At 50.8% G+C, this 25,745-nt stretch overlaps 1 protein-coding gene across 10 annotated transcripts in view; it reads right to left on the reverse strand.

The window, feature by feature from the left end:
• SIPA1L3 (signal induced proliferation associated 1 like 3) overlaps positions 1 to 25,745 on the reverse strand; it is a 218,067-nt gene that overhangs the window by 28,267 nt on the left and 164,055 nt on the right. For 9 of the 10 annotated variants that reach the window (XM_019751424.3, XM_019751421.3, XM_019751427.3 and 6 more), the window contains 5 exons: positions 22,780 to 23,031; positions 21,880 to 22,017; positions 12,695 to 12,822; positions 8,030 to 8,148; positions 5,368 to 5,795 (listed from right to left, as the gene is read on the reverse strand). In XM_019751424.3, the coding sequence (XP_019606983.3) occupies positions 5,368 to 5,795; positions 8,030 to 8,148; positions 12,695 to 12,822; positions 21,880 to 22,017; positions 22,780 to 23,031 (1,065 nt within the window). The remainder of the gene's footprint in view (positions 1 to 5,367; positions 5,796 to 8,029; positions 8,149 to 12,694; positions 12,823 to 21,879; positions 22,018 to 22,779; positions 23,032 to 25,745) is intronic. The other variant, XM_019751429.3, reaches the window with a different exon arrangement.

Raw genomic sequence — 25,745 nt, forward strand, 5'->3', positions numbered from 1 at the left:
CCAGCACACAGCCATTGGAGTCTGGGAACACCCACGTCAGATCACAGCCCTCTTCACAGGACTCTCTGTGGCTCCACCTCACTCAGATTAAAAGGCAGAGTCCTCCCTGTGCCCACAAGGCCCCACACCGTCTGGTCTGGTCTGTCCCCTATGCCCTCAGTTCTTCCCAAACAAGCCAGAAACATTTTTCCTCAGGGCTTTTGCACTGCTCCCTCCCCCGAGATCTCTGCATGATTCCCTCCCTGCCTTGAGATGGCCTGGGTTTCTCTTCCCAAGCTGACGCAACTCTCTGAGGTCTCTGTCATATGTGACCCCAGCCTCCCAGCTAACACAGGCAGGGTGGGCCCCAGCGGATCTCAAGGCCCTCGCATTACCTTTTGGGGCTGTGCCCCCAGAACAGTATCCTGGAGACTCCCGCAGCACAGCCTGGGGAAGAGGCCACATGCTTCCTGCCTGCCTGGGAACGCCCAGCTGTGTCAGCTCCACGTGGAGCCAGAGCCTCTGACTGCCCCTAAACAGCTCTGACAAATTGCTCTGGAAACCCAGGCAGCTTTGGAGTGTGTGCTGCCTCGGGAGAGGGCAGGGGGCCAGGTGGCTGCCCGCCTGGGATCACTCAGCCCACTGTGGTGCCCACAGTAGGCGCTGGCGCCTGGCAGTGTGCCCAGAAGCTGGGCTCCCATGACGAATGTCTGGGGGGAAGAGTCTGTGAAGTCACTGAAATCTTCGATGGGCACAAGTCGCTACAGGCTGCAGCGCTTTCTGCGGCAGGGCTGGCAGGGCTATCGTGCATGCGGGCGTGGGTGAGGGGGGTTCCCTGCTCGTGCATGACAGGGCACATCCCTTTCCCAGCAGCCCTCAAATTTTGCTGGCAAATTCATTCCCTTCTACCCCGGAAATAATCCATTTTCCCCAGAGTGTTTTTCTCCCCAGAACTCATCGCCCCCTGGCATGTTAATACTCGTATTTCACGGTTGCTCAGTTGTCTGTCTGTCTGTCTCACTCTCTCTAGGAGAGTGTCAGCTCCATAAGGGAGGGACTCGACTTTGTTCCTTGCTGTGTCACCATGTCGGGAACACTGCCTGGCACACAAGGGGTGCTCTAGAGTCAGGCCGGTCCAGCCCTGCTCTCCTCTTCTCTCAAGAATCTCAATGTTCCCCGTTTGCAGCAGCCTCCTGCCATTCTGTGGCCTGCCCCAACTCTTACACAGCTCGCTGGCAGTCCTGGACCTGAGCCTGTCTCCCTCCTTATGTCACGGCAATGCTACTTGCCAAGGCCTCCTTGGTGTCTCTGTCCTTCGGTCCAGGCCCCCTTCCTTCTCACTGACATCTCAGCCTCAGCCCTGTCCCCGAGACTTCACCTCCACTCCTGCCCCCAGCACCATCTTTCAAAACATAAACCTGCTTGCACTACAGCTCTTAGATCAAATCCAAACTCCGAACCATGGCTGACAGGGCCTTGCGTGGTCTGGCCCCCGCTGACCTCCCCAACCTCCCATCAGCTGCTCCCTCAATTTCTACACTTGAGCCAAGGGGCCTGTGTTCAGCGACCTGACAGCACTCACCCTCCTCCTCACATTAGACCTTTGCACAAGCTACTCCCTCTTCAGGGACACCCTCTCCACACACAAGCTTTCTTTTTTTAAAAATTGCCCACATCCAGCAAAGTGGATAAACTATATACGCACCCTTTAGCAAACAGTTACAAAGCAAACACCCCTATAACTGCATCCCAGGTCAAGAATATATTATCAGCTCCCCAGAAACCACTTTACTGCTCCCTCCTCCTTATCCCTCTCATCCTTGGCAGAAATGACCCCTCCTTAGGGAAATTATCCCCACTCCCCTTGGCTAGATTAGACACCCCTTCTTTCCAGCCATGCACCATATCCATTCTCAGATCCCAGTGGGTCTCCTCCATAGACTTTCTTTCCCTTAGCATAATTCAAACATTACTTTGTAAGTATTTGCTCGCTGTCTCCTCTGGTACCCTGTCAGTACCAAGCCAGCCTGGGTCCTGTCTGCCTGCAGACAGCAGAGGGCCAGACACACAGTAGATTCATTGTATGAATAAACACAGGTGCTACACTACAAAGTGCTGTGGAAGTAGAGACAAAGATGGCCCCCGCAGGTGGGCAGCAGGCAGTCACTCCAGCTGGGCCCAAGGGAATGGGCCAACAGGGCTGCCCGGGGCAAGGGAAAGTGTGGCCAGAGGCAGGCAGAGGCACATTTGGGCCTCTTGAGCATAGGTGCTCAGCGACAGCCTGGGAACTTGTGCCCAATGAGATGGGAAGACTGTGGGAGGACCGGTGGAGTGAGACCACAGTGGGTCCTGCACATCTTCTGTCTAGAACACTCTGCCTTCCTGGTTCCCTGGTTAGCTTTGCCGCTTATATCCAGGTAAACCCCTCCTGCACCTGGGTCAAGACCCTCCTTTGGGTTCCCACTTCCCAGGTGCTTTCCTCACTCGGGCTCTGACCACTCTGGCAGGCACTGTTTGGGGATGGGTCTGTATCCCCCACTGGACTTTGAGCCTTGAGACGGCAGGCCTGGGGCTGTCTCAGGCATCATGGTGTCCCTGGCACTGCCGGTAACAGGCTTGACCCAAGACAGATTCTGATTTAGTTAGTTTGAAGCAGACTTCATCTTTTTTATAACATCCCCTGTGACTCTAATGACAGCCAGGCTTGAGGTCCACTGCCAGGTACTGTTCTAAGAGCTCTACAAACAGTAGCTCATTTAATCCTCACCACATTCCTAAGGTAGTTATGTGATTTATCCCTCATTTCACAGATGAGGAAATTGAGGACCAGAGAGGTCCAGTCATTTGGCCAAGGCCACAGAGCCAAGACAAGGCAGAGGGAGGGCTTGAACCCTAGTGGGCTGACTCTGGAGCCCATACTCTCATCTACTATGAAGGATGTTTCTTTAAATCAACTCATTTAATTTTCCTGAACTTGTCCAAGGCAATATCTGTAAAATCAGGGGATGAGTGGTAACACTTTTCCTAATACTCATTAAAGTAAACATATATCCATTTAAAATAAAACATTTTCCTCCCCTACCACCCAAATCACCTCAAGCACCCCATTTTGGGAAATGCTGTTCCACACTAGAGCCTGGTTGCCTAGGAGAAAACTTCGGGAAGCAGCTTTAATGAGTAGATAAGAATGATTTGCAATTAGCATCAATTGTCTGTATGCAAATTAAAGCTCCCAACCACAGGGCCTGCTTTTGTAGGGCCCTCTTTTGCAGTACAGTCCTCTCCCATTTTATTGTCTTCTTTTCTGGGTTCAGCAAATCCTTCTCTCAGATGCAGGGTAATTTTATACCCACCCTCTGCCTCAGCCAGTCAACTCCCCAGTGCTGCTGCCTCTGTCACAGAATTCACAACCCTGCAGTTCCTCAGGTTCACTAAGATGGGCCTGTACCCAGCACAGGGGCCATGAAAGCAGAGACCTGGGACCCTGGGGGCACTGAGTCCCTCTCCGTAGGTGCATTTTGACATCTGTCTCGATGACCTGATTTTCTTCTGTCTACCTCAGTGACGGTGGGCTGAGTTGAGGGCTGGGGGCCTGGTCCGAATTTCCTCATTATTTCTCCTCAGCTCCCAGCAGTGTCTGGGACATAACATATCCCCAAGAAATATTTGTTGTTGAAGTGAATGGATAAATAAATGAAGGAAGGAGGCAAAAGAGTCCATGAGTTCCAATGATTAAGAACTCTGTGTGTAGGGAGGCAGGCTGAGGCGGAGGCCTAGCTTACTGGGACTCGCTTTCTCTCCCCACCTCACTTTCTCCACGGACCACGTCGAGGGGAAGCACTGATATATGGGCACTCTCACATATGGTGCTTTCCAAATGTGCCCCAGACCCACTGCTGAGTCATGACATTATTTCAGGAAGTGTCAAGCAGCATTCCAACATTTTAAACGGACGAGACTAGATCCAAGTGCTTTGCTCAGTCAGGCTGAGTATTGTTTGGGAAATTTGTGCTTCATGGTTTTTAACATGGGTATTTCTGTACAGACATACACACAAGTCCACTGTGGGCTGTGTCAAGGAGGTCCAAGGCCACTGCCTGGGTCTGAGACTGGTGAAGGCGTTGGGAAGCCAAAGGAGGTGAGGCCCCCAGATGGGGGTTCCCAACCCAGGTGCTGTCAGGGCAGGGAGGCTGTGGCCTAAGGGGTCCACCCCTGGGATGGAAGTTCAGTAATCCTTGCCTGGGGCCGCAGACCTCTGAGGCGGCCCATGGACCAGGCTGAGTCCTGTGACTGCACACCCATTTTTCTGCCTCTGCATTTTTCTGGGATGTGGTTCATGGCTTTCATCAGATACTCAAAGTGTGTGATTCAAACTCTAGGTTGTTGGTTCGTCAACACCTGCTCTTCCTCACCGACTCCCCTGCCTGCCTCTCTACCAGGGACTCTCGAAGTGTGATCCTAGGACCTGCAGCTCAGCATCTACTGGGAACTTTTATCAATTGCCTATTCTTAAGCTCTACCCTGACCTACTAAATTAGAAACTCTTTAACTTCCAAAATATTAATGTAAAATAATAAATATGACTTTTTTGGAGATTGTAAAAAAGAAACTCTGAGTGGGAACCAGCTTCTGCGTTGAACAGCCCCCTCCAAGGGACTGTCTGGGGACCACTGCCCTTCACTGTGTCAGCAGGAAGGCTAAACCGGGATGTCCCAGAATTCCTTGTAGCTGGAATGGTCATGTGACACTGCTGGCTGAAGGGGTTTCTGGGAAAGTTTGTACTTTCTCCATAGAAAGGGAGCTGCATATATGCTGCAATCTTTTCTCTGTTTTCTGCCCCCATGCCCTCTGGGGGCACAACAGTCATCAAGAGACCAGGAAGTCACAGCCAGTGTAATAAGAATGGTGGAGCAGGAAGACACAGGGAGACAGGCCTTGAGGCCTCTCCTGAGCTGATGCACCAGCCTGGCAGCTGCCCTCTCTGGAGCTCCCATCAGGGGACTGTTAAGCCTCTATTGGTTTAAGCCACTGTGGGTCAGGTTTCCATTACCTCCAGCCAAACGCACTCCTAACAGATACAGTCTGTGACCCCAAATAGCATAGCAACCACTGGTCTCAGCAGAGGGAGAAGGAAAGAGAGACAAAGGGTCAGAGTGAACCAGAGACGATGAGATAGTCAGGTTTCTCTCTCTCTACTGGATTCTTGAAGGCTGAGGGATGGGCAGCAGGGGGTGCTAACGAGCCTCCTAATTTTGTGAATAAATTACTGTGTAAGCCCATACATCTGTGAGCATGTTTCCAGGGAGAGGACCCTGCCATCAAGACTGTGGGGGAAGTAGAAGGGGGTCAGGACTTCCTGTAGGGCCCGGGTGAGGAGCAGTGCCTTACCTGGGCTGCCTTGGTGGGTCACGGCTGCCCCCGGCCAGCCCTGTGGGGGTGCTGGAGCCTGAGTTATACAGCTTCTGTCGGTAGCCCTTGCTCTGGCCAGCAACTGCAGGGGCGGGTGAGACCTCCCGCCGCCTGTCTGCATGGTGGGACCGGCCAGCAGCCTCGCGCCCACCCCCACAAAGGCCAATAGTTCCTGGAGGCTTGTGTGGCTTGGCTGGCCGAGGTGCCTTGGACAGTGACATGCAGCTGGGGCTGGAGGTGTAGAGGGTGGTGTCAATGCCGCTGTCACTGGAGCCACCCTTGGAGAGGGGGTCTTGCTCTGGCTCCAGAGGGTCTAGAGGGTCGAACCAGCGGTCGTCACTGTGGCTGCTGGATGCGTTGCTGGAGAGGGTATTGCTGCTGGAGTGACTGGAGTACTGAGGCTCGCCCTGGAAGGCAAGAGGAGTGTTATCCCTAGATTCCCAGGCAGGGACAAGCTGCCCTCCCTGGGTCCTCCCTCTGCTTGAGTGTGACCCCTGGAGCCCGACAGCTTGCAACTCTGGCCCTCTCACTTACTGGCCATGTGATCTTGGGCAAAGGCCTTAGTTTCCACACCTGTAAAATGGGGTTGACAATAACCCTGCCTCATGCGGTTGCTTGGAGGGATGACATTATGTATGCATTGTGAGCCCATAGCTCAAGCTCAGTAGGTCTAAAACTCAGCTCTGGGCCTTCCCTCTTGGATCTGCCTCTCCCTGTCTTAATAATGGCTCCTCCATTTTTTCAGCTGTCCCATGCAAGAGCCGTGGAAGTCACCCTAGAGTCTACTTTTGCTCTCATACCATGTCCAATCCAACAGCAAATCCTGTTGCCAGCATCCTCAAAACAGATCCAGAACCCGTCACCTATCCTCCTTCCGTGGCTCCATCCACCATTGCCTCTCGCTCCTCCCTGTCTCCCACCTCCTCACTCCACCGTGTTCTCTACATGCCGCCAGAGGAGGCTGTGAACACCTGTGTCAGTTCATGACCCTCTCTGGTTAGAACCCTCCCGTGCCTCCATCTCACTCAGCGGGAAAGCAAGAGTGCTCACCATGGCCTCTGAGGCCCTGCGTGATCTGTTCCCACGTTCTGGTCTCTAACTCCATCTCTCCCTCCCTCTTGATCACTCCTTGCTGCTCTCAGCATGCCAGGCACACTCCCACTTTAGGGCCTTTGCACGTGCTGTTCCCTCTAGCTGCAATGCTCTTCCCCCAGATATTTTCATGGATCACCCCTTACTTCATCCAAGGTCTTGGCTTAAAGGTCACTTCTTCAAAGTCCTTCTCTAAGGACCCTGAAATCAGCAGTGCCTGATACTTTCTTTCCCCTGAACGGTGCTTTGTCTTCCTTTCCCAGCAAGGATCACTTCTTGGAGTTACATGATGTATCTGTTCATCTGCTTATTGCTTGTTGCCCCCACTGGCACATCAGCTTTGTGAGCACAGGGGCTAGGCCGTTCTCTTCATCCCTGTGGCCCCAGTGCCTGCACACTGTAAGTGCTCATCAAACAGCCACTGAACGGATGTGAACAGACTGCCAAGTGCTCACCAAAACTATCTCCGCCTCCTGGGCACACCAGACTACATTTCCCAGCTTCCCTTATAGTGAGGTATAGTCACATGATGGAAGTCTTGGCCAATGCAATAAGAGGAAGTGATTTATGCTATTTCCAGGCCTGGACTACAAACGCTTCCCACCTGAACCTCTCTCCCTCTACCTCCATCTGCTGAAAGGAGACAGGGACCCAGCAAAGAGCTCAGAGGCCTTGTGGAGCCACAAGAGGGAGGGAGTGTGGGCTCCTGAATCACCATGTGGAAAGCTGCTCACTGAATACTTGCACTGAGTTGTTATGTAAGGAAATAAACTCCTATTGTGTGAGGTCACTGAGATTTGGGGACTCTGTTATAGCAGTTAACTTACTGCCACAGATGGAATATGTTCCCCAAACTTCATATGTTGAATCCCAATCCCCAGTGTGAGGGTATTAGGTCAGGTCTTTGGGAGGCGATTAAATGGTCATGAGGGTAGAACCCTCATGAATGGGATTTTATAATCCTCATACATATTTACCTGTTTATGTATATCTCATAAATAGGATTATAAAATCTCTATGTATATTTATACCCTTATAAAAGAACCCTATTGAACTCCCCTGCCATTTCCACCACATGATGAGATGGCTGTCTATAAACCAGGAAGTGGGCCCTCACCAGACATTGACTCTGCCTGTGCCCTCATCTTGGACTTCCCAGCCTAGAGAACTGTGAGAAATAAATTTCTGCTGTATATAAGCTACCCAGTCTATGGGATTTTTGTTACAGCAGCCCGAGTTGCTGAAGACACCTACCATGACCGATGTAATAATGAGGAAACTGCCTCGAGGAGATTGAAGGGGTTTATTCTAGATGACATGGTTGATGAGGGCTGGAGCCAGGATGTGTGCCTGGCTGGTTCTAACTCCAGCACTTAGTCCCTCTGCTCCAGTGGAAGGAGGCAAAGGTGCTCGCTCATGTGTGGCATTCAGAGGCCCACAGCCACACCAGGCAGGTGAAGCTTCCTGGCCCACAGCAGTCACTGCAAGCCAAGCAGCCAACACCTACAGCCCAGACTCCCCGGGTGGCGCAGGTGGGGCCCAGACTTACTTTGGAATGCCTGTTGGGGGAATCTTTGCCTGCTGCGTCCTGCCTGGAGGTGTGCTTGCTCCCGCTGCTTGCAGCCAGGGCTGAGAGCCGGGCCTGGGCGGGCACATGCCACAAAGGCTCTGTAGGAAGACAGGAGACACACCAGCAGTTAGAGGTGACTCAGGCCCTGGCCCAAGTCCACCGGAAGAATCTAGCCCTAACATCTGGTTTGATGGAGGCACCCCTCTGCCCGACTGTCTGCCCGGCTCACAGAGGGTCATGACCCCATCAGCTTGTATCTTGGGGTTTAACAATACTCAGTAACAGAATTACGTACTGAGCACTTCCTCTATGCCCCATTCTAGCGCTTTCCATGAGTCAACTCACTGGAGCCTTACAACAATTCTCCATTGTCCTCCCTGAGGGAGGTGGAGCACATTTTCATCTTTACTGGCCATTTGGATTTCTTATTTTGTAAATTACTTGTTTGTATTCTTCACCCAGTTTTCCATAAGCTTGACTATCTTTTATCTTATTGGTGTATAGGGCTCTTTATATATGCAAGGTAGCAATCCTTTGTTGGTTAAACGTACACACTTTTTTTGTGAAATAAAAACGGAATCATAATAAACTCTCTCCTGAAGTTTTCGCTTTACCATATACTTACACTTGCTTTTGCTGTGTGTCTTCACAATACTCGCACATCTTCACGTAACTGAATGTAAAGCTCTCTTATTTTTAGCAGCTCGACAGCACCCCGTCATGTGACTGGACATCCATTATTTAACCAGTTTCCTATTAGGTTATTTTCAATTTTTCCTTGTCAATGTTTTTGTGGCCTTCCCAAAACACACAACTTTGAGCAAGTGTGGGATTGTGTCTGGGACAGAATTCTGTAAGTGGAATTGCTGGTTCAGATGCGAAACAGGTTTAAAATTGTGATGGCTCGTGTGGGTGTCAATTAGTCTAAACTCCTAAAGCCAACGGGCCTTAACTGGACATCTGACCTTAAAAAAATAAAAATAAAAAGACCACCACCAATGGGAGGCTCATTAATATCTATAATATATGCTCAGGGAAGGTGGGCCTGGTGGGGTAAGCAGGGCACTCAGGGGCACTGCAGAGAGCAGCCTGGCTGGCACAGTAGAGGTGTCACTGTCTGCGTGGCTTTCCCTTGGGACCCACAGATATGAGACAGCATGGAGGCTGGCCACTTTGTCACCTACTCCACCTCTAGAGACAGTTTTCCTCTTTGGAGCATCCCACATACTCAGGAGGTGGCCAGTCCACACTGGAAAACCATATTTCTATGGAGAGCCAAGCCCGTGGCCTTCACATCCAGCCGTAACTACCATCTATGACACGATGACGCACACATTTCTGTCTCTGGACCTCTCCCCTGACTTCAGACATGTATCTATGGCTGTCTCACAACATGTCCACAACATGTCTGCTGGGTACCTCCCACTGAACACGGCCAAAGCCAACTCCTTATCTTCCCCTAAACCTGTATTTCTCAGTCTTTCCTGCCTGAGAAAAGTGGCCGCTCCTTCCTTTCAGCTGCTGAAAACCCGGTATCGTCTTTGACTCTTCTCTTTTCAGCCACATCGAGGCATCAGGAAATTCTGTCAACCCTACCTTCAAATGACTGTATCTACTCACCCATCTCTCCCCCTCCACTGTCCCCACCTGGCAAGAATCTGTAGCAAGAGGGACCCTGTAAGCACCTGAGTCAGATCCCATCCCATCTCTGCACTGAGCCTGGTGGCTCCCATTCACTCCGAGCAATGGACAAAATCCTCACCACATGTTCTGTCCCTGTGCCCTCCCTGGCCTCACTCCCACCAGCCCTCCAGGCACACAGGCCTCCTACTATTCCTCCAACACCAGACTCATGGCTACCTCAGGGTCTTCGACTGGCTGTTCCTTTTCCCTGGAATGCCCTCCTCCCAGCTGGCTCCTCTGTACTCTTTCAGCCTTGCTTGCGATGTGATTTGCGCCGAGATTCTCCCAAACCCTGTCAATCTCTCTGAGCGCTGTGCTAGCTCCCACTTGGTATGTAGCATCACTGGTGAGTACTTATCACTGTGCGCCCTGTCCATCTCTGTCTTGCCCCCCAGACTGTTAGCTCCAAGCAGCAGGGGAAGTGCCTGTCTGGCACACAGCCTGGTGTATCGTTAGTGAAGGGCCATGTTCCTCTCCCGCCAGCTGCCCCAGTGTCCCTGACTCTGCCCTTGGCAGGTCCCGATCCTGGGCCCTTCACTGGACCTCTGGGCCAGTCCCCAGTGGCCTTTTGGCTCTCCTGCTTCATGCTGGACATGCTGGACATGTGAGACATGGATTTGGGTGTGAGAGACATGCTGAAACTACGCCAGGCAGGGACTCAGGGCAGCCGGTGACCATGGGGACGACTGTCCAACCTGTGTGCTCTGAGGCTAGAGAAATGTCCACACTCTGTGGGTGTTGTCTGTGGACAGTGAGGGTTAAGGAGGGGTTCTAGAACCCAGTAAGCTGTGGTTCAAATCTCAATGATGCCATTTATCAGCAGGGACCTCAGACAAAGGAGAACCTTTGTGCCTCCCCTTCCTCATTTCTAAAACGGGGCAGTAAAAAGCGTGCGCTCCGCTGTGGTGCTGAGGTGACAGAACAGGAGGGAGTGTGGAGGACCCAGACAGTGCGGGGCACACGACAAGCACACAAAACCGTGTTGCTGTTGCTGTTGCTGTGATCATCGCCATCTGCTAAGCGCTGGGCAAACCCCCATGTGTGTCGTGGTGCCTGACGCCCTCTACCCGGAACTACCTTTTCCTGGGCCCTGAATACATTCTAGACTTTGTGGTGATTGCCCTGATTTGTGTGCGGATGGGGCGGAGGGAGAGGGAGGAGGTGTCAGTCAACTTATGACAGGTCCCAAGGAAGTGAGAGGGGAACCAAATTCTAGGGGACAGAAGAGAGAAGGGAAGGACAATTGTGAGTTTCTGTGACACCTTATTTTGGGGCCCATGGTGAACCTTGGAAAAATTTCCTCCCCATTTTATACTTTGGTGTAATGAAATCACCAAGCAACATGACCCTTTTTTTATGAACTGGGTGGGGAAAAAAGAAGAAAATCTGTCTTCTTGGAGCAAAGACCAGAGACTTGCAGGCAGGCAGGCTCAGGCATGTCTGCAGGAAAAGGAGAGCAGGTTGGGAGGGCGACCTGCTTGTCTGTAGTTCAACCATTTTCCCTGCTTTAAGGGAACCATGTGGCTGGGCGCCGAGGACTTCTCCAGGCCGCCAGTCCTGGGCACGCAACCTCTTCCGTACCCCATAGTGCCCGGGGGAGCTAGGGACATGCCGACATGGTCATTCCTCGAGCAGCCTGGAAATTCTGAAACATCCCCTGAGCGGGTATCTCTATCTCTCCCTCCTCCACGGTCAATGCTCTCTGACATTTAATTGATTGTATTTCTTTAGGACTCACCCATTCATCTGATGGTTCTCAGACTTCAAAGGGGCTACAAGTTTGTTATGTGAAATTATGTTTAAAATAATTCATCTAAGTGTATATGCCCATGATAATCATTCTATACAGGAGAATAAACAGATGAGAAGATGCTCAGTGTCATCAGGCACCAGAAAAATGCAAGTTAAACTACAATACGCTACCACCACATGGCTGAAATGACAAGGCTGGTGACAACACAGAGCCACTAAAACTCTCAGAGGTCACTGGTGGGCGCATGAAATGGTTTGTCACCTTCGGAAAAGGTTTGGTAGTCTCTTATAAAGTTACACATCTGACCCAGCAATTCCACTCCTAGGTGCAGCCCTGCAGATAGGTGATCCTGTGCTCATCAAAAGACAGACACAAGAACAGTCCTAGCTGCACTAGTCTAAGCAGATCCAAACTGGAAACCACCCAAACGTCCATCTACACTTGAATAAACCCGTTTCAATTGTGGGTCATTCATACAATGAAATACTACTCAAAAATTGTGTTGTTACATACAATCACATGGCCACTGTCACCAACATAATATGGAATCACAGAAGCCACATACACACGCAGTGCATCCAGCATGAGTCTATAGTCTGTGCATGAAATTCAAAACCAGGGAAGATGAAGTCCAGCGTGAGAAGCAGGAATCGGGCGGGTGGCCTGTGGAGGTACTGACTGGGAAGGGTCTGGGGGCTTTCGGAGGCTGGCCACGTTCTGTCTCTTGCCCCAAGAGTGGAATATGACATGTCCACTTCGTAATATGTTATCACGCTGAACACTCATGATTTGGGCTCTTTTCTCAGCATGTGCTGTACATGTGTTAACAGCCAAAAAACAATACAGGAAGGTCTGTGTAATGAAAACAATACAGCAGGTTCTGCTCCCCTGAGAGCACCACTTTTCGTCCTTTTCAACTTTTCCCCCTGGCGGTCGCCACCTCCATGTCACACCTCTATATTCGGAAACCTGAATGACAGATACCATCTGCCGATGCCCTGCCTGGATGGAGAAGGATCTGGCTCACTGGTCTCGGCTACTCTCCTGGGTGACCTCTCTAATCTTACGTGTGGCCCTTACAGCTTTCTTTTGTGTTTTATCCATCTGCCAGGAGAGGTGTCACCCGTCAAACTGTAAGGAGAGGTCTTGCAGGCAGGGTGAGGCAGGCGGGCACAGCTGGCTGGGGCCGGGGGGCGGGGGTGTCCTACCTGGCTTCTGGCGCTCCATGGTGCTCTCCTGGCTGGTCAGGCCACCTGAGGAAGAGTCGCCGCTGGACGTCCCATCGTGGCCAAAGTGGGGATCAAAAGACAGCAGTGGGTGTGGGGCGGCCGCATACCTGCAGGGGGGCAAGAGAAAGCAAGTACAGCGTGAAGGTTGGTGTGTCAAAAACCACCTGATCTTGAGACTTGCTCTGCGGTGCGTTTTTAATACAGGGCAGGCTTCGAGTGGAGGGGAGGCTAGATGAGTAAGTTTGGAGACGTGCTATTAACTGAGGATCAGGAATGAGCCTTGTCTGAGAAGTGTGCCAAGGAGCTGGTGGTGGCAGGGAGTGCAGGGTAGGGCGGGGTCCTCAAGGGCGGAGGGGCAGAAGCCACTTAGGCCAATGGACCTACCCACAGGCTCTTCAGGGGTCCTGTTTATTGGCTGTGAGATGGGGTGAGCTGTGTCAGCAGCACCCCAACCTCCAGGCCTGTCTTGGGCTCCCTTTCTCCCTAGTGGAGAAGAGCAGGATAAGGCAGTATGTGTACAGCCACGTAGGTTGGAGTTCAAACCTCACCACTGTCTCTTGCCCAGGCAGGTACAGTCCCTTCCTAGTCCTGGGCCTCAGTTTCCCTAGTTGTCTAGAGGGGATCACAGTAGGCCATTCCTTATAGGACTGAATGACATCCTGGGTGCCTAGCACTCGGCCTGAGGTTGACACGACACAGGGTGAGTTGGGACAACTGGCCAATAGGCCAGAACTCTGTGTACGTCTGTCTGTTGGAGGAAGGTGCTGCAGGGGAGAAGATGTGGGCTCAGGCTTCAAAACGAGGTGATCTGGGCTCAAGCCCAGGTTCCACCCCTTACTAGCTACGTGTCCTTGGTTGGGCAAGTGCTCATCGGTTTGAGCTTCATTTCCCCATCTGAAAAATGGGATAACGACATTTTCTACCTCACAGGGTTGTATAGAGAGGAAATAAAGTTATCTCCTCAATAGATTCTCCTGGAGGCTGGCTCTGCACACCCACAGGCAGGGGCTGACATCTAACACAGGAAGCAGCTCTCCCTGGGGCCTTATGTCCCAGTGGCATTCTCTATGCCCTGGAGCAAATCCAGGAGCAAATCCAGTGAGCACCTCCCAATGTCCATTTCACCTCAGATCAGAGTCATCCATGGCAGAAACCCTGCTCCCTGCCTGGGGTTGGTTCAGGGACAGGCATATGACACAATTTTGGCTAATGAGATATAAAAGGGTGTGAGTTATTACGACTGCCACAAAATACTTCTGGTTCTCCACCTGGCAAGCATGTGGCAGCACTGCACTTCCTGGCCCCTTGAGATTGGCTGTGTGGGGCAGTGTGACTAGTTCTCGTCGTGGAGTTGAGGGAAGTGATTTGGAAATAGAGGGTGACTGCTTGGGGCAGCCTGAGTCCTGAGAGGTCCCCTGCCAACCAGCAGTGGAGCTGCAGTGGGGGTGCAAAATAACCCTTTGTTGACTAAGTCACTGAGATTTTGTTACCTAGCATAACCTGACTGAAATGGGAGAAGTCGGCAGAGGGGGCTCCTGGGAAAAGTCTCTTGCACGTAAGAGAGATGATGAGGGAAGACGGCCTCTCTTCTTCATCCAGGCATTGCTGAGTCTACATCCCACCATGAGCCGCTGTTGCCCTCTCACCATCAGCCTGAGGATGAAGCCATTGCTGATGGTGGAGAAGAGGCAGAAGAAACTGTGCCCTTGATCATGTTGTCAAGATACTGGATTATCACTCCCTGGAGCCTGTCTTGCCTCTGAGCCTCATTTTCTGTGAGATAAATTCCTACAGTGTCTGAACCAGCAGAATTTCGGTTACTTGCAGCCAGAAGCACCCCACTGACACAGGCACTGTACTCTGGGGAGTTACTGAGCCTCCATTCCTCAAACTGATATTGTGATCCCCCCAGTCGGCTGCTTGTGTCTATACTTGTAACTTGGAAGGGTGATAAACTGGGACCCTCAACATCCAAAAGAGGAGGTTAACTGACTTCTCCAGGGCCACCTTGCTGGCACAAAGCCAGGGTTGTCCCTGCAAAGACCAACTCCAAACTCCTAGGCTTCAGCGTCTCCAGGGCAGCAACGGGCTGCTTCAGAGGTGCACTGGACTTTCTGAAAACTCAACTCTACTCACCTGCCCAGACAGTACATATTATCCCTGCCCTCCCAGACCTTGACCTCTAATGTCCCCAGGAAAGGGAGACAGAGCCAAAACAATACAAAGCAGAAGCCACCTTCACCATGCTGGCTGACTTAGCAGCCAGCCAACTACCTGGCAAAATGTGGCTCCATCACAGCTGGAAATTGAAGTGTGGATGTTTTTATTCCATTTTCTCAAAATGTCTGTATAAAATCCCAAGCACTAAAGGAAAATGTCAGCAGTGGCTGAGGTCAGTCAGAGGAAAGTGGAAGATACGAGTGGCAGACTACATTTCCCAGGCTCCCTTACAGTTCTGGCCAATGAGATAAAAGTACAGCGTGTGAATTCCAGGAAATCTCTGGAGGTATGCCATGGGTGCCTCCACCTCAACATCTCTTTAAGGCTGAAGCTCCAGCTGTCACTTTAAGACCAGCAGGCAACAGGCCAAGGATGGCAGAGCATTGGTGAAGAGGAGCCTGGGTCTCTGACAATGTGGGAGAAAGAAAGAAACTATTTCATCTAAATCACTGTTTTCTGTATTATGCAGCTAAAGCTAATCCTAACGGATCCATCTTTAGAGGAACATATTTACCATGCTTCATTTCTCAGCAACTGTCCTGAATAAACACAACCTGTACTTTGTCCACTCATGTAATAATCCCAGTGCAAACTGACGGACCTATGCTGACCATTCTTTGGGGTGCTGAGTATGTCCCATTCAGGGCCATTTCTATCACTGCCACATCCAGTCAAGTTGATCGGAAATCGGGACATTCCAGCATCTCACCATGCACAGCTCTGGATAAAAATCCCCAGGACAAGAGGTCAAATATATCTTTAATTTCATCTGGGAAAATTTAAAATACTCTTATCTTTTCTTGGAAGAGGAAATCACTTTAAAGCTAAAGGGTTTGGGAGGAACTAATTAGCTGCAAGAAGCTGGACAGACTGACTGAGCCTGGGGAAGCCACGGTGGGGGTTGCCTTAGGATTAGCAGGTTGGGCTCCTGGGATGCTAACCTTGAGCTTCCCACTTAGCCATAGAGGAAAGTTAACAAGACAGAGGTGAATGTGAGTGTCTCTTCTGGGGTTCTTACTAGGAGATTGACAGAAGGCTCCTGTGTGTTGTCTGTCAATCTACACTGATGGATGGGTGAATTACGGGATGATTGGGTAAAAGGGTGGACGGATGATGTATCCATTGTTGGCTGCCACCCCAACAGCCATCATCATCCTTGTCCTCTGGCAGCCATCCCTCTGCCACGTAACTTGAGTAAATCTTGACAGTTTAAGATAGTCTTGCGGGTCCAATGTGACCTTGTCAGGGGTTGGTTCAGGGGTGGGCAAGTGATGCGGTTTCTTTCCTCTTAACAAAGAGAAGCTCTTCCCTTTTCTGCAGGGAACTGGTTTTACTTGGGGCCACAGTAACCATCATGGGTCATGAGTGGAGCATGTCCCTGAGGACCCTGTTGCGGAACTAACCGGCCCTAGAGTTACCCTATTTCTGGACATTTTATATGATGATAAATCCCCTGCGTGACTCCTGCCATCCTAGGTAGGTTTTCTGTCACTTGTAGTCAAATGCCTCCTAACCGATATAGCACTCTTTGTGGCACTGGCAGAGCAAAACATGAAAATAATCAAAGCCAACCAGGTAGTCTGATGAGCAGAAGTCTAGGGTCCAGTCCAGTCCTGCAGGCCTGCTGAGCTGGGCATATGATTCTGTCCTGTCGCTCTGTATTGAGTTTGGTGGCGTGCTCATCTTACACACCAGGATGGCAAACTCCCGAGGACAGGGACAGCAGCTGCCAGCCTCCTTACCCCAGCTGCCGGCACATACGCCACACTCAGCGGTGACAGTCATGACCCTCACGGAGCACTTACGATGTGCCGGGCACAGTTCCAAGTGCTCGCGAGGGTTGCCCTCCCTGAATGTTCTCAACACTGCTCAGAGACAGACACTGGACATGTGAGCAAACTGAGGTGCAGAAAGGGGAAATCACTTGCCCACACTCACACGCCTGATAAGGAACAATCTAAGATGGGCCCCGAGATAGGTTTTGTCTATGAGGGCCTTTGCTTTCCTGAAAGTTTAATGAATTCAGCAAGTAGCAGCCCACTGGAGAAGACGGCAGGAGACACAGGAGTCCTAAGGGGGAAATGTCCAGGGTGGGCCGGAATGTCTGGCTTGGGTCACATGGACTCCAGGATGCCATGGGGCAACTGTACAGCAGGAAAAGAAGAAAGGAGCTGAGGTGAAAGGTCACTAGGGTCGCACTGACCTGCTCCCAGCCTTTACTGCAGGCTGGTGACTGTCCATGAAAGCCACTTTTGGGGTTTTTGGAGATGAGGTGTGCTAGGAGAATTTGGCAAAATGTGGCACCCAGCTGTTGACAGAGATGAAAAATACTGAGCTCTGGGACACAGAGAGCAGATTCGGGCTCTACTGGAGTCCTGGGAAGAGCGGGGAGAGGGGTAGGCTGGGAAGAGCTGGAGTCCAAGGAAAAGTGTTCTCTTCCCACCTGTCAATGCCAGTGCCTGCAACACAAAATCACAGCCAGCCAGTGCCGCTGTGTGAGGGGGGTGCGGGGGGAGGACTCCAGCAGGGACCATGCATGTCACCCTAACTTGGAGGATGACCTCAGAGTCCTTCACCAGGCAGGACAGCCTGGGGTCAGGGTCAGCCCTCTGTAATCACATAGACCTACGTGCCCATTCTGATTCTGCCACTTCTTAGAAGTGTGACCTTGACCAAGTGGATTCATGATGCTGAGCCTCAGTTTCCCCTCTGTAAAATGGGATAATTCAACTACCCACCTTGTGAAGCTGCTGGGAGCACTCACTGAAATCATGCATATAGATCAATGGAACAGACTAGAGAACTCAGAAATAAGCCCATGCAAATGTGCCCAATTAATTTCCTCTTCCAAGGAATTTTTGCTTTAAGAAGCAGAAGTGACGTAATGAAAGAGATGGAGCCTTTGCAATAAGCGGCGCTGGAGGAAACTGGACATCCGCAGGCAAAAAAAAGGAACCACAAGCTAAACCACTCACCTTATGTGAAAACTAACTCAAAATGGATCATGGACTTAAATGTAAAATATAAAACTTCTAGGAAAAAAACAAAACATGAGAAGATCTTTAGAACCCAGGTCTAGGCAAAGAACTCTTAGACGTTACAACCTACGAAAGGAAAAAAATGATAATTTGGACCTCATCAAAATGAAAACTTTCATCCGGCGAAAAGACCCTGTTAACAAGATGAAAAGACAAACTAAAGACTTGGAGGAAATATTTGCAAATCACATATCTGACAAAGGAATTGTATCTAGAATATACAAAGAACTTGCCCACACTGAAAAACAATGAATCCAGTTGGAAAATGGGCAAAAGACATTTCACTGAAGAGATAACAGTTGGCAAATAAGCACATGAAAACATATGTGCTTATTAATTAATGGCAGCATCATTAGCCATCAGAGAAATGCAAACGAAGACCACAATGAGATGCCATTATACACCTATCAGAACGGCTGAAATGAAAAACAGTGATGACACCAAACGGGGGTGAGGCTGAGAAGGAACGGGGTCACTCACCCTGCTGGAGCACATGTAAAATGTGACCGCCACTTTGCAAAATAGTTTGGCAGTGCCTTTTAAAACTAGAAATGGACCTACCACACAGTGAGCAATTGTATTTTTTTCCCTACACAGTTCTCTACATGCAATAGAATAGTCAGCATACCCATTCACTGAATTAACACTGTTCTCAATTTGCTGAGCAAGTAGCACTCTTAAAATCGTCTCCCCTCCCAGCTCTGAGGTATAACTGACAAAACTGTAATATATTTAAAGTGTACAACTTGAGGAGCCGATATCCGTATAGATTCAGTCAAGCTAATTAACACATCTATCATCTCACATCTACCTTTTAGGGGGTGGGAGAGAATGCTTAAGATCTACTCTCTCAGCAGATTTCAAATGTGCAACACAGAATTATTAACTGCAGCCCCGATGCTGTACATTGGATGCTCAGATAACATCACATAACTGACACTTTGTACCCTTTGAGCAAAATCTCCCCATTTTCCCTGCCCCAGGCAATCACCATTCTACTCTCTCTGTTTTTGACTTTGAATTAATTTTTTGATTCCACATATAAGTGATACCACAGTTTGTCTTTCTCTATCTGACTTATTTAATTTAGCATAATGCCCTCCACGTTCATCCATGCCATCACAAATGGCAGAATTTCCTTTTTTATAGCTGAATAATATGCCACTGTATATATATACCACCTTTCCTTTACCCATTCATCTGTCAACACACATTTAGGTTGTTTCTATGTCTTGGCAAGCAATTGTATTCTTGGGTATTCTTATCATAGAGAAATAAAAACTTATTTTCATCCATGCTCAGGGCATGTTTGTAATAGCCCAGACCCAGAAACTACCCAAATATCCTTCAGTGGGTGAATGGTGATACAAACTACAGTACTTCTATACCATGGAATATAACTCGGCAAGTCATGAATTGACTACTGACACATGCGACAACTTAGATGAACCTCAAAGAACTTGCGCTGAGTGAAAAAGAATCTGAAAAAGATTCACACTATATGCTTCTTTTTATATAATATTCATAAAACAACAATAATTAAAGAGCTGCAGAACAGATTAATGGTTGCCAGAGGTTAGGGATGAGGGAGCGATGTGTGGCTAGAAAGGGGTAGCAGGACGGAGTTTTGTGGTGATGGAACCTGTGGTAGTGGTTACACAATAGCCACAATGACAAAAATGCATTGTCTCACACACACGTACATGTGTAACTAGTACATTCTAACGAGGCTCTAAGCACTGCACTAACGTCAATGTATTGCTCTGATGTTACATCATAGTTATGCAAGTTGTTATTATAACACTGGGGGAGGCTGGGTGAAGGGTGCATGGAGCTCCCTGCCCATTTCTTTTCAACTTCCTGTGAATCTATTAATTATTTCAAATAAAGTTTAAAAATAAGAATAATAAAGGGGGTACACCAAGACTTTGGAAAAAAAACAAAACACGCTCCCTGGTGTCCTAAGTAACCCCATCCCCACCACCTCTGTTCTTAGCTAACTGCTCCGTGCCAACTGAGCCATTTCCGGCCTCAACCATTGCTGCCCCCACCCCGCACGGCCCCACACATCACACCCCTCTCCATGCCTTCTGCATCCTCACGTCTGTGGGCTTTGCTCCGCCTGGAATGACTTTCTCCCTCTCCTCTCTGCGGCTAACTCTTACTAATCTCTCAAAGCCTCGTTCACCTGTCACCTCCTCCGGCAGCCAGCCTAGACCTCCGAGGCTGTGCTGTGCTCCTCCCTCCGGGGCCTGAGTCTAGCAGAACGCTCCTCAGAGTGGACATCGTCCCAAGACCCTCCATCACAGTCGGCAGCAGGGACAATTGGAGCCTCTGGCAAGGGAGTATCTCAACTATCTCTCCCTGCACCTGGCACCCAGAAAGCTCCAGGGACCGTCTGCTGAATGAAAGCTGAATGGTGGCTACGAGAAGATGAAGGAGTACGTTTTCCCCAGTTTTACGGCAGAGGCTTAGAACCAAACAATGGTTTAGTTCAGCGGCTCTCCAAGTTCGTTCCCTGGACCAGCAGCATTGCTATAGAATATTCTACTCCAGACCTACCACATGGGAAACTTGGGGGCGAGGCCCAGTGATTTACATTTTAACAAGCCCTTCTTCTGCATGATTCTGAGGGACACTAAAGAGCGAGACCCACTGGCTTAGTGGATTGACCCCTGGTCTTATGGCAGGTGGTCTTATTTAAACAAACTCACTAACTCACTCCATCCTTTCATCAAACATATACCAAGCATGTAGCATATGCCAGACCCCGCACTGTGTGATGATAACACAAAGATGAACAGGGAAGGTCCTAGATCTCGGAGGGCACGTATGTGTGTACACACACACACACTCGGGCTAACAGAATGCGGAGTGCTCAAGGCCATGGTCAGAAAAGACAAAGGGAACTGAGGGGCAGAGTGGCAGCACCTCACCCAGTGCTGGGGGAGGTTCAGGGAAGGCTTCCTGGAGAAGCATCAGTGCTCAGGTTGGCAGGATGCGGGGTGTGCGGGTAAAGGGTGTGAGGAATTTCCAGGTGGAGGGAAGAACACGAGGAGGTCTCTGAAATGCAGACAGCCTACCTAGGGAACTGGAAGTAGCCAGTGAGGGTGACGTGTGGCACCGCACAAGGCTGGAGAGGCAGGTGGGGCCTTGGTGGCACTGAGGTTATGTCCTGAGGCTTCTAGGACACACGGGAGCAGGGGACAGATCGGCCAGACATGGAAAGATCTCGCTGGATGCTGAGCGGAGGGTGCACCACAGGAGGTGGCCAGGGCGGGGCCGTGGGGAGAGGAGGAAGGGCAGGGGCAGAGACGCTCAGAAAGCTAAATGGATGGACTGCAGTACGGGAGAGAAAGAAGGGAGACATTCAGCATGAGGCCCACGGCTCTGGCCTGACGACAGGTGAATGATGGGGGTCCCTGGGACCCTGAAGGAAGCAGAGCATAGGGCACTGGGGTGGAAGGCAGCTGGGGAGCAAGCTGGAGAGCTTGGGTTTATCCTGAGGCACTGGGGAGGCATGGAGGTGTTGGGAAGATCCCTCAGGCTGCCAGACTGGGGAAGGATCCCAGGGGACAGGACTGAAGCCTGAAAGGCCATGAAAACTGGGTGGTGCTGGTGGCCTGGTTCTGGGGAGTGGGGGCTGGAGGAGTAGATGAATGGCCGTGCTAGGAAGCGATGGTCTTGTTCCAACAAGTGACGCAAGTGTCAAGAAAGTGGCAACCAAATTTCTGCTGCAAGGAAAGCTCTGTCCTTAATAGACACAGCCAATCCTCCTGGAGGTCCTGGTGACCTGCAGCGAGTCAGAAACCCTATTAAACGGCAAGAAACATGTGCATTTCCTGGGCAAGAAGGATCCCCAGCTGTCATCAGATTCCTTAACTTGAAGAATGAAGCGATTCTGACCTTTCCGGGGATGGCTTGTATCTGGTGTAGGTGGCCGAGCCCGGGGTGGAGAAGCTCCCAGAAGGCTGTCGGTAGGGAGGGACTTTGTCGGCCCCTGCTGGTGATGCTGTGTAAGGGGTTTCTGGGAAGCTGACAGGCCTGGAACGAGACAGGAAGGAGGAGGTGGGGGTGAGTGAAGAGGACACCCCTGCGTCCACAGGGGGACAGACCTTGCCCTCAGGCACAACCACATCCATCTGCTTCAGCTGCTATCCTCCCGGGGGGGGATGGAGAGAGGGCTGCTGAGCAAACAGCAGCAGGAAGCCGGGCTCTCCCTCTCCCATCCTGGCCCCGCCCACCCCTTAGCCTCTGCCCCCCAACAGGGGCCTGACAGGAGCTGCCAGAAGCTGAGGACTATTCTTGCCCATTCCTGGGACGAGATGCTCCTCTTCAGGTTAGATTCCTTCATTTCTTGGAAATTGGCCTTTAATTTTTAATATATAATATGTTCAAACAAATGTATCTGTAAGGTGTATATCATCATAATAAACTCTGCAGCTATCCTCACCCCAAGAACTAGAATGGCGACAATACCTCTAAACCTGTGGGCTTCTCCCCTTCTCCCTTTCCTGCCTCTCCTAAGAAGTCATCACATTCTGTATTTTGTGCTTATCAGTCCCTTGACTTTTTAAAAAAATACAGTTTTAACCACACATGGTATGGGGGATTTTCAACCTCAGACACGGAGCTCCCAGCACTGGGCCCTCACACGAGAGGCTCATAATGAAGGGAAGGGAAGGGATGCATAAGGGCAAGAACGAAAGGAGAGTGAGGAAAGGGAGAGACTGGAAAAACAGGGATGAGAGAAAAGGGCAGCAGAAAGGTAGGGGCTGGGAGTGGTGGCCCTGGCTGGGTCCTTACCTCTTGCTGTGCAGGGGCTGGGACTCCCGAAAGGGGACCATGGGGGTCTGCTTTGGGGGCCGGCTCAGGGACTGGGCGTGGCCAGGGGTGGCAGGAGCGGCCCACTTCGAGGCTGGCAGAGAGTTGTGGGAGGCGGGCCCGCTCCACTGCCAAGGCGCATTGCTGCGGTAGGGGGGCCGGCCTCCGGGGGCCATGCTCTCCGGCTCAGGCTTGGGCTCCGAGGTATTCATGTCATAGGTCTCTGGCCACCCCCTGGGAAGAGAAACTTCGTTATTCAGAAAGGCCTTGGCCCACCAGCATGCATGCCTGCTGCTTGGGAGAGACCTGCTGCCTTGTAACACTGGGCGAGTTTTCCTGGTCCAATCTGAACGGTGATGGCCCATGTTAAAGGCTGAGTAGATACCCTCTAAAGTGGTCTGAAACTTACCAGCTCTGAGTCCTCAGCCAGGACAGGGCCCAACACAGAGGTTCCGACTGCCCGGCCTGCTCTCTCCCTCATCTCCTCTCTTCTCTCCCTCCTGCTCCGTTTCCCTTCCTCTCCCTTCTCCCTAACCTTGGCCTCAAAGTCAGCCAGTGTTCCCCACGGACTGGCTCGGCCCCCCTTAGCGGTACTTGGGGCCAGAAAGACAGATGCCTTTAGGATCAAAGGATAGTATCTGCCTTGTTCCAAAGAATCTCAAAGGCAGCTGGAAGAAGAGCAGGTGACCTACTTTGCAGGGTGGTTAAAAAAAAAAAAAAAAGCCATGAAATCCGGAACCTTGAAATAGATGCAGAACGGCCTGTAACTCCCCCCAGACCAGGCTGGCACAGGCAGCGCGGCTTTCCTGGCTCCAGGTGGGGAGATCCGCGGGCTGGGCTGGCATTCTCCACCACGGCTGCAGTGCAGCAGGGAGGGGGCTCTGAGCCCGAGGACGGGGCCGTGCTCATGAAATCCACCTCCCAGCAGCTGTGGGAGCTCAGTTCAGTGGAGCCCCGGCCTGGAAGCTCTCATGTCTCCACTGAGTCAATCCTCTGTGGCTTTCCTGAGTCTGCTAGAGTCCAGGAAACTTTCAAACCCACCTGGCAAAAGATCTGGTGGGCTTGGTGGCTGGGAGGCTGTGGGCCCAGGGCATGGCTCCTAAGGTGTCATTAAAAAGTGACCCTAGGATGTGCTCTGGCACCTGGGGCCCTCAGCAGCATGAGGGGCGGAGCTGACATTCAGCAGCTCCTTCTGGCAGTCCCTCTGGATTGGTAGGTGCGGATGCCTCACCAGGTACCAGGTGAGGAATCACAAGAACACAAATGTCTACCAGAGCCCGCAGACATGCCAGGCCAGGCGGAAGAGGAGGAGGGCACCCTCATGCCCCAGGCAGCACACACCTGCTGCTCCTGCCTGCCCAGCTTCCACACCTTTGCTCTGAGAATAGATCTGTGTGCTCTGGGTGGGGCTGACCCCACTGCTTGGCTCCAGGGATGAGCATGTGACCCAGGATTGCCATGTGCCCTAAAGTGGGGCTGATCAGACACAGTGAGCATCAGCTTTGGGACTGTTTCTGGAATTACCAGGGGAAAGATCAATTTCACTGGGGCTGCTGAGCTGGGGAAGACCTAAGCTGCAGCTGTAAGGAGGGGTGGGCCATCTTTGTTCCCACAAAGTAGGAGATGGCCTGAGAATGACAGCAATGCAGGAGAGATGGGTGGCAGAGATTCCTGATGAGGGTGTCTGAGTTCCTGCATAGAGCCGTGCCTAAATCTTGCCCTACATCTTGGTCTTGTTAGATACGTAAGCCAGTAAAGTCCCTCTTTTGCTTCACCCTATTTGAGTAGGTTCTGTTGTTGGTAACCAGAGTCCTGATCAGTCCTCACACTTTGGAGAAGTAAAATGAGGCAGAGAAGTAACCTGTTCAAGGTCACACAAGTAGTAAGAGGTGGAGACTGGATTTAAATACAGCAAGTCGACTCCAAAGCCCACAGGAATAACCACCATGCACACTGTGCAGCGGTTTGGGAGCCAGTGGGTAAGTTTTTGGGGTCCACGACTTCCCCCCTCCCAGTTACTAACAGCTTCAGCTTTGGCCAGGAACCCCTGGGTATGACCTCAAAGAGGGAAACCTTATCCAATCATCTTGAAGGCAGCATACACTGGTGGAGAACCAGGGCTCCTGGGCTCTCTCAGGTCCCAGCTCTGCCACCTCCATGGCCTTGGGTGAAGGATTTCCTTCTAAGAACCTCAGTTTCCTATTCTGTAAGATGGGGTGGTTGTGAGCATTCTATGAGCATTAGTAGAAAGTACTTAATAAACAGGCAGTTCCTTCTGGAGTTTCTTTCTTTTTTTTTTTCCAGGCAGTTTCTGATTAGCCAGCGTTCTCCAGCCAATTCTATGGACAGTCTCCCTCTCTTTCTACACACTCAGAATCTGAAGTCTCCCTTCCACCTTCTGAAGTCCACCCCCCCCCACCCCCCCGGGGGCTCTGGAACACACTGCCTCCCCAGCCACCTGAGAACCATCAGCATCTCAATCACCCTAAGAACTCAGTCAAGGAATGCAGACTCCTGAGCCCCACCTTAGCTCATTTGAAGTAGAATCCTTGAGGTGGGGCCCAGGAATCTGCATTTTATTGAGCTGATAGGGATAAAAACGTTTGAGAAGCTCACTTCTTGGATTTAGTTTTTGAGTTCATTTTCAAGATTAAAGTGGTATAACAGGGCATTCCTCTCCCCTATTGTCCCCCAGTTTCACCCACCAAATGAAACCACAGCTTCCAGTTTCTTACATATGCTTTCAGAAATATCCCATACAGATAAACGAATACTATTTAAAATGGAAATAAAAACAGCACACTTAACCCCATATATCATCTTGCTTCCTTCCTCCCCACCTCCCAAATTTGCAATATTTTTTACCAGACCCTCTTGGCACACACGGATTCACCTCACTTTCTTTAAATAATCCATCACTATTCCATCAAACGAACGACCTGGGATTT

The sequence above is a fragment of the Rhinolophus sinicus genome, chromosome 8, assembly GCF_057876585.1.
Source record: "Rhinolophus sinicus isolate RSI-liver-muscle chromosome 8, RSI-T2T, whole genome shotgun sequence".
Lineage (NCBI taxonomy): Eukaryota > Metazoa > Chordata > Mammalia > Chiroptera > Rhinolophidae > Rhinolophus > Rhinolophus sinicus.